This window comes from Struthio camelus, chromosome 3, assembly GCF_040807025.1.
Source record: "Struthio camelus isolate bStrCam1 chromosome 3, bStrCam1.hap1, whole genome shotgun sequence".
NCBI lineage: Eukaryota > Metazoa > Chordata > Aves > Struthioniformes > Struthionidae > Struthio > Struthio camelus.
The window spans coordinates 131,174,204-131,186,500 of NC_090944.1; the positions used below are offsets into that span (position 1 = coordinate 131,174,204).

A 12,297-nucleotide genomic window follows, 5' to 3' on the forward strand; every position below is an offset into this window, starting at 1 on the left:
TCAGCCATAATATACAAAGCACATCCCAAGCGTTCCTTTTGTTCCTTTTTTTTTTTTTTTTGGTTAACTGTATACAAATCACTTTTCAAATACACCAAGAGATTTAATTCTCACAGACTTCCGATACAAATCTAGCACAGATTTTTTACAGTCATTTTGAAAAATCTCACCTTTTGTGTTCGTTATAGACCTCATCATATATTCACCAGCTTGGAGGTGTGGGCCAAGATGGGATTTGTTGCTCCCATAACTACGCACACAAAAACAACCTCGTGCTGTCTGCAGAATGGACAGCGCTCATATCTCTGCAACTGTGGCAGTAGGACTCTATGCCTCCCCACATTGTCCTGCCAGGGCATTTCAAATCCATGGAGGAAATGGTTTTTTTGGAGTGTGAGAAAGCAGTGCAGCCTCCCCTCTAGCACTGGTTAAAACTCTTTGAAATTTAGACAAGAGGGACAAAAAAAGCAAAACAAACAAACAAAAAAACCCAAAGTGCAGGAGGGGAAAGAGACAGATTTCTGATTTTTCCCTCCTCCTCAGTTCTGTTTAACTCTCTCTCAAATTTCTGGAAATTTTCACTCCAGTTAGCTCCCTCATCTGGTCCCTCACTAGCCATGCAAAATGCTTGTGCAAGCGCAAGGGAGAAACGAGAACAGTGGGGGAGAGGTGCTGCTTTCAGCAGCAGTAGCAGCTCAAAGTGTGTGCAAAAGACAGCCTCCTTGAAGACTGTAGGACTTTGTGCAGTCATACGAGTTCGTTTGGGTCCACTGACTGTACAGGAGAGCAGGAAAACTGACTGAAACAGAAGCACTGCCAACCACTCACCATCAATAAAGCAAAAAACATGGCCAAAGGCAGATTTTTCTTTCACGTCTTTCAGCAATTGAAATCAAGACCATTATTTCTGGTATCTCTTTTCCTTTTCAAAAAGCATCCTATCAGAAAAGCTACGCAGGCTACATTCCAAAGCACACAGTAGTTTTCCATTTGGGAACTATGACACAGCTTTTTTTTTTTTTTTCCCCCTTCTCGCTCTCTCTTTTTTTTTTTTTTTTTTTTTAAAAGAATGTCCTGTACCACAAGCTCTTTGGACTGTGTATCCTAGACATTCTGCTCCAGAACACCCACTTATTTCCCAGTCACACAAAGAACAATTATAACAAGATGTATTCAAAGCTATAAACATTGGTAGAACGAAATAGAAAGATTAAGGAAAAAAAATTAAAAATAGGTCTCCCTTTTTTCTTTCCAAAGGAAATAACATGGTTTTCACCCTAGTATTTTTTCTTCATTGTTATAACAATGGCTCATTTTAGGCCACATCTCACTCCATGTGCAGCTGGGAAACCCCCATACAAACATATTAGAGCAGCTCGTACCTTGTTGTCACTGTACGTCTGCAACAGCTCCACAGATTTCAAGGGACTTATTACAGGTTAACATAGCTGTCAAAGGGGATAAGCCTTCCTAGAGCACAATTCTGGAGATACCTATAGCACCGGAGAACTCTGTAGATGCTGAAAGCGATGGTCATTTGGCTGGAACATATAATAACTCTTTTGAAAAGCCTTCCACTTTGCAATGGGGCAGGTTCAGCAAGCAACTGCTCATCAGGCCCTGATTGCAGCTTGTTGAAAGAGGCATATGTGGCAGAAGAGCACTCAGCAGCTCATTTCCGAGTGCTCTTTTATTCCTAGTGAGAAACCCTGCCTTTGACTTCACGAGAATCCCAAGAAGTGAGTTCTCGGGATCTGACTTGCGAGAGGAAAAATTTATCCGCTCCCGTTAATCAGGGAGTGATGTTGTAACCTGCAGACTCACAGCCCTGGAGAACATGGAAGTGTTAGGATGTCTTAACTGCTTCCTCCAGTGTTTTGCCAGAAAGCACACGTCTTCGCTACCAATAACAACATAGTGTTTCTCTTCACTCTTTAACAAATACAAATTTAACACCATGATTGTTTGCTGCTTTCCTAACAGGAACTCTGAAAGTTCCCATTATTTTTCAGTGTACAAACATAGGAAGCTGTCTCTCTCTCTATTTGGGCCTTACCCAATACCACTGACATTAATGAAAACCCTTTCCCCCCAACTTCAATGGTGCGAAACCTGCCTCAGCCCCTTTTTTCATCTTTCACAATATAGGAAGCAAGCAACAGCCACCTTTCATTTATGGATCCACAGTCAGCACACTTCAGGGTAAGCATAAGAACTGAAAAGAAAACTGTGGTACGCTGGCATGCATACATCAGCACAACCTCACTTCCTCTGATAAGCACCTTCTCATTTTCCAGAATGAAGAGTTTTTCCTTTTCTCCTTTCTTTGTCCTTTTGAGCTGGGATTTTAACTCTCCTATTTCAAGAAACAGCTTGCTTTGCTTCACGTTGGTCCTCTGAGTCTGTGCCTCCTCCCCATTCCAAGTTCCTTCCAGCTGGGCTCTTGACTCCTCTCTTTCAATTAATGAGCTGTCCTGGGCAGGGGAAAAAGAAACCACACATTCTGTGTTCATTCTCAACAACAGCTTCGGTGTACTCTGTTCATTCTCAAGAGTTTGAGCACATATATGAAAAAGTGGGGTGGAAGGCCTGGTTCTAGTAGGCGAGGTAGGTGGGATCAGGAGTTACGCACACTTCCCTCAGGATTCTTTTTAAACACTGAAAATTGTTATATATGGACATTTTCCATATGGAAGACACCAAAATCCTTGCCCGGTCTAGAACTTGGCTGCTTTGCATGTTGTCAGGAAAGTGGCATTCTGCCTTCTCCATCCATAACACGAAACATTCATCCACCTTCCTCATACTCAATGAAGTTACCGGACGGGAAGGATCTTGCATATGCAAAAGTACTACTAGGAAGTTTTTTGAAGGAGAGAGAGGGCCATTTTTGTCACGTGCCAGAAATCCAGCTTCTGCAAGGAGAGTGACACAAGAAAGCACACATCTTTCACAAGCAGCATTGTTCACATTGTGCCTCACAGGCAGTATTAACAGAGCCTTCACGGTCAATCAGCTGGCTACCCTTAGAGGTCAGAGCAGTTTTCAAGAGAGAGGTCAGGAAAGCACTGGCAGCACAGACCTGCCTGCCAGTGCTAGTTAAATCCACTGAACTATGGTCACCAGGCAAGCTTCAGGAGAACTAAACTGGCCTTCAAGTTTTCGAAACCTAGAAGAGGTGAAAACAATTAAAGGGTACTTATACATCAGCACCTCAGTTTGAACCAGGAGTACACATCTGATACAAATCTTCCAGTTATCCCCGAGTCTTGTATTGTCGTTCATATTACCAAGCAGTCTGCAAATACACAAATTTGATTCCTTTTGTATCAGATTATCCAAACGATGCATCCCAGCCACCTGGGTGGCTGGTCCCAAAGTAAAAACCCCAAAACACACACACAGCAAATATCAGGTGGTCACACCAATTGTTCCTCTCTCCAGATCACCTCCTAATACACTATGTAGATAGAAGTAAAGCCTCTAAGTACAACGGAGCGAGGACGTTGTTGAGGGCATCCAGCAGATGGCAACCTGCTGATAGCAAAGTAGTAAACTAGGGAGCAGGGAGGTCCCACTTTTCACAGAGGGCTCAAGAACAAGCATGGGGAAAGAGAGGAAGACAGTGCTAAATAAATAAGTAAATAAAATTGCTTGAGCTTCATCTTATCTACTCAGTCATTTTTCTCTTTTTGAGAAATTCAAAAGAGATAGACACCGAGTGGACAGAAAGACTTACTTTGTCTTACAGGTAAAATATTTTCTTAAGGATGTAAAAGCCCATAATCATTCCATGAAGGAACACCTGCTTTGCACTTGATGTTTTCCTTGAAAAATGTTACAAATGCAATTAAACACTTGGATTACTCCAAACTGCTCAGTGTCCCCACATTAACAATTTGTGATATTACTACTGAAAGATTTGGAGGGGAAGGCACAAGGAATTCTTTGGTTCAGAGTAGTCTTTAACTAGAGACATTCAAATGATATTTTTTTCCTTTGTTGAATTTGGCAATAAATTCTGATCTCATTTTTGTTACTGCAGCGTGGGGCAATTCTAAAATCTACAGAGTCACCCTAAATTTTAACTGATAGAACAAAGAGCAAAATCTGGATTCTCATTCCAGAAGAAAGCTATGCAATCATCCACAGTCACAAAAGATTTGGTCCCAAGTGAAGAACCTTATCTTTCTATATTTTGAATATTTGCGTCAGACATTCACGAAGGCAGAACAAAACTTATAAATGTTACCTTTCTTAGGACAAACCGTGGTTTCTACTGAAAAAGAGAGTAACATCTCCCAACAACTGGGTAGCAACTGAAGTGGAGCAAAGGTTCTGAATTCAGCAGTAGTATGTCCTGAAAGGAGGTTTGGAGCAGTGGATTGGCAGTATCCTACCAATTCACCTGTCAGATGCTACTAGCTCTCCCTGCGCTCTCCAGCTGGGAGAGCAGCTTTCTTCCACAAGGTAACCGGAGCTCTCGACGACGTGCGAAGCTCCTACTTCTCACTGCATCTCAAATGCAGCAGGAACTAGGAGGCTCTAAGATGCTGCCACCGAGCAGTACAGTCTTGGGGTTGTGCAGGGCAATCACTAGTTTTCAGTGGGGAAAAGCAGGGGAGTGACAGTATAAAGTTAAGCCCCTACTTGACTCTCACCGAGTCCAGAGCTTAGAGAAGGGGCCTGGGAAGCACAGTTTCTCACAGGAAAAGGGTACCATTCGTATCTCCTGCTCTGCAGTTTCTGTAGCCATCTCCCAAAAAAGAGAGAGGACTCACTATTTAATTGTTGGATTGACTTCCCACTGCTAGGTAAAAAGGAGAGCAGTCTGAAAACAGAATTTCAAGGAATGTTTTATCCTGCAATTGTGTGTTTCACAAAAAGAACCTGTTTTTAAGAGTCCACGATGCAGAGTTGTCCAGTGGCTAAACACAGCAGATTTTTGGTGTGCAAATTTAGGATCTCATTTCATACTGGTTTACCTTCATGCCCTCGGAGTTATCCTGCCAGATGCATATTTCCTTGTGCATGTCCTAATCAACAATGCTGATTTTCCTGGAACAGGACTTTGGTATTATTGCATGAATATCAGCAGTTTAAAGCTGCTTTGCAGCTTCTGTCATATGACACAACAGGACAGAATTGGCTTCCATCTGCTCTATCTCCCGAGCAAAGTCAGTTAAAGTTTGTTCAAGGTTTATACTTTGTGAAATAGCTAAGTCAGTAATGCAAAACAATATTTAAAGTGGTATTAAAAATATAAACTAAATAAAACTATAACTGCCAGCATCAACTCATTTTCTATCCAAACAGGAAAAATTATCTTTTGGGATGTATTCAATATTATATTTTTGACATTTAAGGTCAGTGACATCATTTGTGGAAGTTTACCCATCCTTTTTTCCACATTAAAAAGCATCCATCTTTTCTGCAACGAAATTAATGTCTCAGGCGGCTACTGAAATCCTACAATAAAAATTAGATCTGACACTTCAGATTGACAAACTGGAGGGACAAGTTAATATCTGAAAATTAGGTAAGGACAGCTTTGAAAAAATTTCTCAGCAGACTGCATCAATAGCCAAGGTCTGGAGTAGGTATAACATTTAGAGAGAAGGAAGAGAAGTGTTCAGTTCTAAGAAAGATAAGTTTTCTTGTGATTACAGCAAGTCTCTGACAGGATAACATATCAAATCTGAATCAGGAAAGAGGTACACACTTGCTCATGAAAGCTGCTTTGCACAGGTAATATGCTAAACTAACCTGGATCCTGCAGTTGCCACAAAAGCCCTTGTCCTTCGCTTTATGTTGCGGTTGACAGGAGGAATCAGAAACTGCTTTTCAGGTCATGTTCTGCTATTCAGTGGTATATTTTTAAGTACTGTACAGAAATTCCCCCAATTCTTGAAATGTCAGAATCTGTTATTGCTAGGAATAACCTCCTCCCACCCCCCCAGCAATTTACCACTTGTTGTGGCTTCCCTTTGCTCTCTTCCAATTTATTCGGTTCTGATCAGCTCACTGTAAATGTCAGTTCATTTTTATATATCCCCACTAAGTTGTCAGGAGGGGAAACTTCCTCTCTCAGTTGCTGCTGTTAATCCTTCTTTTCATTAAAATGGGAGTGAGTCCTTAGCCTCCTGGGTCACTGCATTCAGTCCCGTGGTATCACAAGTCTCCACACAACTTCCAAAAATTGATCCAACTCCACATTAACACCAGAAGAGTTCCCAGAAAATTTCAAAAGATGAGGCTTCAGATAGTGAAGTAGTAATGCATACAGTCATTAAAGAAAAGAGTTTTGGAACTGGAGTAGCAGATTTAAAAAAAAAAAAAAAAAAAAAGGTTTCTGTGACTGTAATTCCATTATCATATAAAAAAGGTAGACTTCATTTCTGATGGACAAAAATCGTGGAAGTAAGGAATCGTCTTGAAATGCAGGATCAAGATCTGCCTTCAGGACCTGTGCGTGTGTGTAAGCAGAAGTCGTTTTTCTTTAATTCTTAGATTAGATTGTTTTTTTCTTTAATTCTTAGATTAGATTGCTACAGGCAGCGTTAGTCTGTTGTCAAGATGGGTTTTACAGCAGGACACGATACTTGGTGGTATTATTCTAAGTAATCGGTTTGGTCAGTGGGCCAAACAGAAACGATGAATCTTTCGTTACCACTAAAGTCTTCAAAAAGTGCAAATACTGACAAACAGCTGTATTTAATTCTTTGAGAATATCCATTAAAAAGTAAAACAAAAAAAACCCAGCAAACATAATCCATACATCTCAATATTGTACGTTCTTGTCACTTAACCTTGTCTCAAAAATCATTAGAAAAGATGCTGTTGTCAGAGACAGCAACCAGGTAGGAGAAGGGACGAATGACTCCGTACAGAGCTGAACGTTGCCATATCTGTGTTTAGAACTCCCTTTGTCATGAAACACACACTAATTTACACTGACAAAGAACAGAGGAAAAAAAGGCCACAATGCTCTAAAGCTGAAAGGCAGAAGACTCACCTGAGAAAAACAGACGAATTCATTCTCTCGGCCTTGAAGTAGCTTGTTACGTTCCGCATGTTTTTTCAGTTCAGCTTCCAGTTCCGCGATCCTTTCTTGCAAGGCCTCCTTGTCTCTTTTTGACTGCAAAATGCATTTGTCATACTCCTTCCGGATCCTTCTTTCCCTTTTGCAGTTTGGACAGTCTGGACCCTGGGGTGCTTCAGCTGTGAATCCTTCTGAGGGGATCTTTGAAATGAGTAACTCTAACTTGGATTTGTTTTCCAGTTTATTCTCTCTAGCAGCATCAAAAGGCACATTCAAACTGTTCGAGTGAGCACTAAGAAATGGAGTGTGAGCAGTTGTTACTTTACTTTTATCCACCGCAGCAATGGCTTGGATGAGTCCTGATACTTTCTCCAGTGGTTTATCCACCTGAGGTAGATTGATCTTCTGCCCCCTTTCTTCTCTGGGAACATTTAAGATTGACACATGGTCTTTGCAGCTTTTATCTGTAGCTTTTGTGGGGGGACTGAGACTGAAGTGAATAGGAGGAAAGGAAGTCTGCAGCTGTGGGACCCATTTTTAATTGTATTACTTTCTCAGAAATGAATCATTCAAATCAATTGTGCTATACCTAAAGAAACAAAATTACACAACTGCACAGTTTAATAATAATTGTATGTGTACCACTGCCCTTCTAGCTCCAGTTTTAGGCAACAAAAAACAAGTAAAATTTCGAAGCGCTGAATTGTACAGATATTCACATAGATAGTCAACCTGTTTCTCTAAAAAAGCATTCACAGAATAACAGAAAAACAATTTTTTTCCCTTTACAGATGCGGAAAGATAGATATAGAAGCTGAACGGCATTCACAAATCTATCCGCCTAATCCACAGCTTAATTGGGAACAGTTTTCAAAGCATCTAGAAAGCTTGCAACATACAATCACCCATATGCTTTTGGAGATGCTTCTCCAGCCTTCCTAACTTTCTACTCACATCTATTCATGGACTACCCTGTTGATCATCAAATCACTGGCTATTTCATCACTGAAGTGAATAAAGATCATAGATTCGAGACATACAGAATTATCCCCTCTAATATCACCAATATAATTTTGGGATTGACAGGGACCAGTAAAATATTCACGCACTGCTTTATCTATCAAGACCTTTCCCCAGGCTGACTCTCTCATTTACGTACCTCCCTTATGAACTCACAATAGCTGTTTAATTCTGTCTTTAATTTTGAGCTTATTTCTTGATCGTTATTATCTTCAAATATCCTGCAGCTGCTGCAAGCACTTCCACTCATTTGTGGTCCTAATAACGATGTCTAACTCTCATTTAAGTGCATTTCAGCCATAATCTGAGCACACTACTTCACCTCCGTGCAAGTGCCAAACATATACAAAGTTAATACATCTTCCCTGTATCCTGGACCCGCCTGAATTTGGACCTCGTATCCCATGTCCCCAAGTAGAACAGGACTACCCAGAAGTAGGTGGGGGTGCAACTTAACTGATTTCAGCATGCCCCTGACATGATTCCTGCACCACTGCACTGTAAGCACGCCTTCTAAAATCTAGGGAAAAAAAATGCCATCATCTAATAGGGAAAGAGAGTCTGCAAGGCAGGGGTGAATTCCCTCTCTAGGTGCCTTAAAAATTTAAAATGCCTCCATTATCACCGGACACTACTTACAGCCACGCAGGTGCAAATGACTGCATAATGCACAAAGCATTACAGAATATGGCCAAAGATCTCCTGAAACTAGCCTGAACAGAAAATGGAGTTCAAAGTACAGGCCTCCGCCCTTCTTTCCCCCTTCTCTGCCTAGAAGCAAAACAAAGTAAAATAAACAGAAACAGTGTTAAGAAGTTGAATTTTTGTAAATTCTTCCTTTTCAGGACTAACAAACACTCTCAAATTTGCCTTAAAGAGCTTTTATAAATTGAAAGAGCTTATTTACAGTTTTTACCAGTAAAAGTCAGAAATAGCAGCTTGAAATGAACAAGAATTACATTTCTCAAACGTAGCAGGAGCAGAATGTCAGTGCCTGACCATGCTTGTGATTAGTCAGAAGAACGGAGAGCATATTTATCAACCACGATTCAATAATAATTAGCCTAATGGCAACAACTTTAGCTTTACCTTTCTTGCATTTGTATTTTCAGGTAATCCCTTTTTTTTCCTGGGATTCTTCTGAGCAGAAAGTACATGGTTTGTCTCTGGCTAAAACAAAAATAGCAGATGATCAATAAAGATTTTCATCAGAATATGAGTAATAAAATCCAATACATGTCTCATGGAACCATCATTTATACTTTCCACAGAGGTGATTGTCTATCAGTGAAGTCAATACAAGACTTTCTTCATAAATCACTTTTGGTTACAAATTAAAATATAGACTCACGAAAGCAACTGTCTAGAATTGGCCACATTATAAAGACTGATTGACACCAGAAAAGTATTATGCATTAGACAGGAAACTTTGTTCAGAAAGCCTCCTATCTTCTGGCACAATGAATTTAACCTAAATAAAAAGTGGATTGCTCTTAATTCCACACATGCTGTTGCCAAGTTATCAGAGTCAAAGAGTCACTACAGTAACGCCACAATGTTGCGTCAGCGTTTTGCAACAGACTGTAAGTCATTATTTAAGGGTTTTAACTGATGAAATTCAACATTCAGCCTCCAACCCAGAGTGAAAAATACCTAACGTTCCTTCCAGTTTCCACCCTCAATCTAGCCACACTTTTTGCAACGTACAGGGGAAGGACAGCATGTTATACCCAGGTCAATACTCTGCAACTCCAGTTACGTTTCTTTTTTCTCCAAACTCTTAAATGGCAGGCGTTATCTACTTACTAGCTATGGGCCAATTAAGACATGAGGCTGGGACAGGAAAAAGCAGCATCTCGGAGTCGCAGTTAGGCGAGAGACCAGACTCCACACAGCTACAGAGAAAAGGAAGGATGCTAGGAGTCCTTCCAGCAGACTATTTTGCCTTGCTGGTAGCTTTATCCGTTTTTAAAAATCAACATCTAGCTAATAGTTCTGTCATAAACATCAAACTCCTCTAGAACAGAGGGTATCTGAGTAATCTTTCACTGTAGCGAATAATGATAATGGTTGCTTCTATTCAAGTACTTCAAGAACGGTTCTGATTTCTGCCACCTTTGCAGCTGCCCATACTTAATACCAGGAACAATTTTAATAGCTTTAACGGTGTGGCATCATGTAAAAGCTCTAAGCAGCAGCAGACGCTGTCCTTTTGCAGACTCAGGAAGAAACCACATCATATGCTTGCACACTACCTACATATATACCTGAGTCACTGCTCACTCGTGGTATTTACAATTAGAAATGAAACCAGTGGGGGTCAGAGAAGGTTGGTAAGAGCATTCCTTTAAACCTGTTAGTTTAGACTTACTCGTTTAAAAAAATGAAAACTTTAGATTCCCTTTAGGTTGGAGGAACTCCCTCAGAAAAACCACCTACCCACCCCAGATATATGGTGTTTTCCAATACGTGCTGCAAGACATGGCCAGGAACAGGAAAAACGTCTACATCATACCTGATGAGTACTATCTTGCACTGATGAGGTCTCCATAGTTTCATTTTTGCTCCATCTTGTTTTACGGACATGGCCTCATATTCAAAATAAGTGATGCAAAGCAGTTTCCAGAGGAGCTAAAAATAAAGATATGTGTAAGTTTTGATATTGACAAAGACTGTTAAGCACTTCAGGAATATGCAGCAAACTCTTCAGACACTATGCCCTTTTCATATCCCTTCCAAGGGTTTGTGTTATAGGCTCACACATATTAAAAAAGAAATGGCAGCAGTAACACTTGGAACAGATGTGTTAGCACTAGCACAACAGGGAAAGCATTTTGGACCTCGGTATGCTAAGGTGTAGTTGCCTTATTATTTCTGTAGCACTTACTAGATACAAAGTGCTTTAATAGAGAGGAAAAAAAAAGGTCAGAACTTTGGGTGCACTGTTTACAATCAGAGCCTGTTCTGAGGACTCAGGAAGGACAGACACACAGGCCTCACACCTCCCTGTGCAAGTGTTTGCAGGAGCTCACCTTCAGTGCAACAGTCTAGGCAGACTTTTGACAGCTTCTCTTCTCACTGACATCTACACCCACAGAGTTCCTTTGCATTCAGTTTCCTTCCCTTATGTCTGAGCCAGCGTGACTGAAGCCACTCGGCTGAACGCCTCTTCTTCTAGAAAAAGTAGTTTGTTTGTTCCCTCTTATCCTTTCTTTATTCTTTCTGATCTCTACAAGTACAGATTTTGTCATGTTACATCAGTCGTCTTGGTTTGGTGCAGAAACTCTAAGTTAGAAGCTGCATAGATTGCTGCATGTTCTAAAATCTTTATATTTCAATAATGAATTCCTAGTCAACACGAGGAAAGGAGCCCTTCTGCAGAGAAGAAAATAAGTGTTTTGCCACCATCTTCAGTGGATCATCATCCAAAACCTGCTTCCTTAAATACGCTAGCCCAAAAGGTCTTGTAGTTCTGTGAGACTGCTCCTGCCAGCACCCTGAGCAGGACAAGGCTCCTGTGGCACGTTGCGTCCAGAAGAGGTGCCAAACGAAATGGTGTTTCTGGAATCTCAAACTAAGCTGAGATTGCTGTATGGAAAAAGTTTGCGTATGACAACATTATTATGATTAATTGCATCTACTTTGCAGAAGTGCCTCGTGACCACTCAGCCTGAAGCTGTGCTAAGAGCTACATAGTGTGAAATAGTTCCCAAGAGTTTATAATCTAAGTGATTAAGGCAGAAAAGGCTATGTTCTTATTACAAATAAGCCTTTACAGACAGAGTATAATATATTTCGATATGGACTTATCTCTGACTCCAAGCACCAGATTTTATCAGTGTTTTTACTTTCTAATCCAGAAAAAAATGTATACGTACATTCTGCAGTGTGACTAATTCTTTCCAGGGAAAAAGAAAAGGAATTAAGAACAGTACCTCTTAATCAATGCTTTAGTGTTTAGTTAAAATTCCTGTAATCAGGGAGGTAGCATAGTCTAGATTCAAAACATATCTGCAGGTCTCCTCATTGCAATATGGTTCTCAGTAGACAAATACGCATTTTAAAGCTTCTTTTAATATACAAAAAATTATATCCTTTAGGCCAGCAGCATCCCAGATCAAAAGCTGATGAGTACACTTCTATGCTGGTAAAACTGCATCAGTAAATTCCTTTCTAGTTCTCTGGCTTCAAAGAACTACTCAGGCATTAAATGTGAAATTACAGGAATCTGAACA

At 40.4% G+C, this 12,297-nt stretch overlaps 1 protein-coding gene across 2 annotated transcripts in view; it reads right to left on the reverse strand.

Annotated features, from left to right (window-relative positions):
- Window positions 1-12,297, reverse strand: part of LOC104143455 (centriolin-like) — an 87,387-nt gene that overhangs the window by 9,314 nt on the left and 65,776 nt on the right. For both annotated transcript variants that reach the window (XM_068940328.1, XM_068940329.1), the window contains 4 exons: window positions 10,578-10,693; window positions 9,152-9,232; window positions 7,016-7,564; window positions 2,283-2,474 (listed from right to left, as the gene is read on the reverse strand). In XM_068940328.1, coding sequence (XP_068796429.1) covers window positions 2,283-2,474; window positions 7,016-7,564; window positions 9,152-9,232; window positions 10,578-10,613 — 858 coding nt within the window. In that variant the 5' untranslated portion in view covers window positions 10,614-10,693. The remainder of the gene's footprint in view (window positions 1-2,282; window positions 2,475-7,015; window positions 7,565-9,151; window positions 9,233-10,577; window positions 10,694-12,297) is intronic.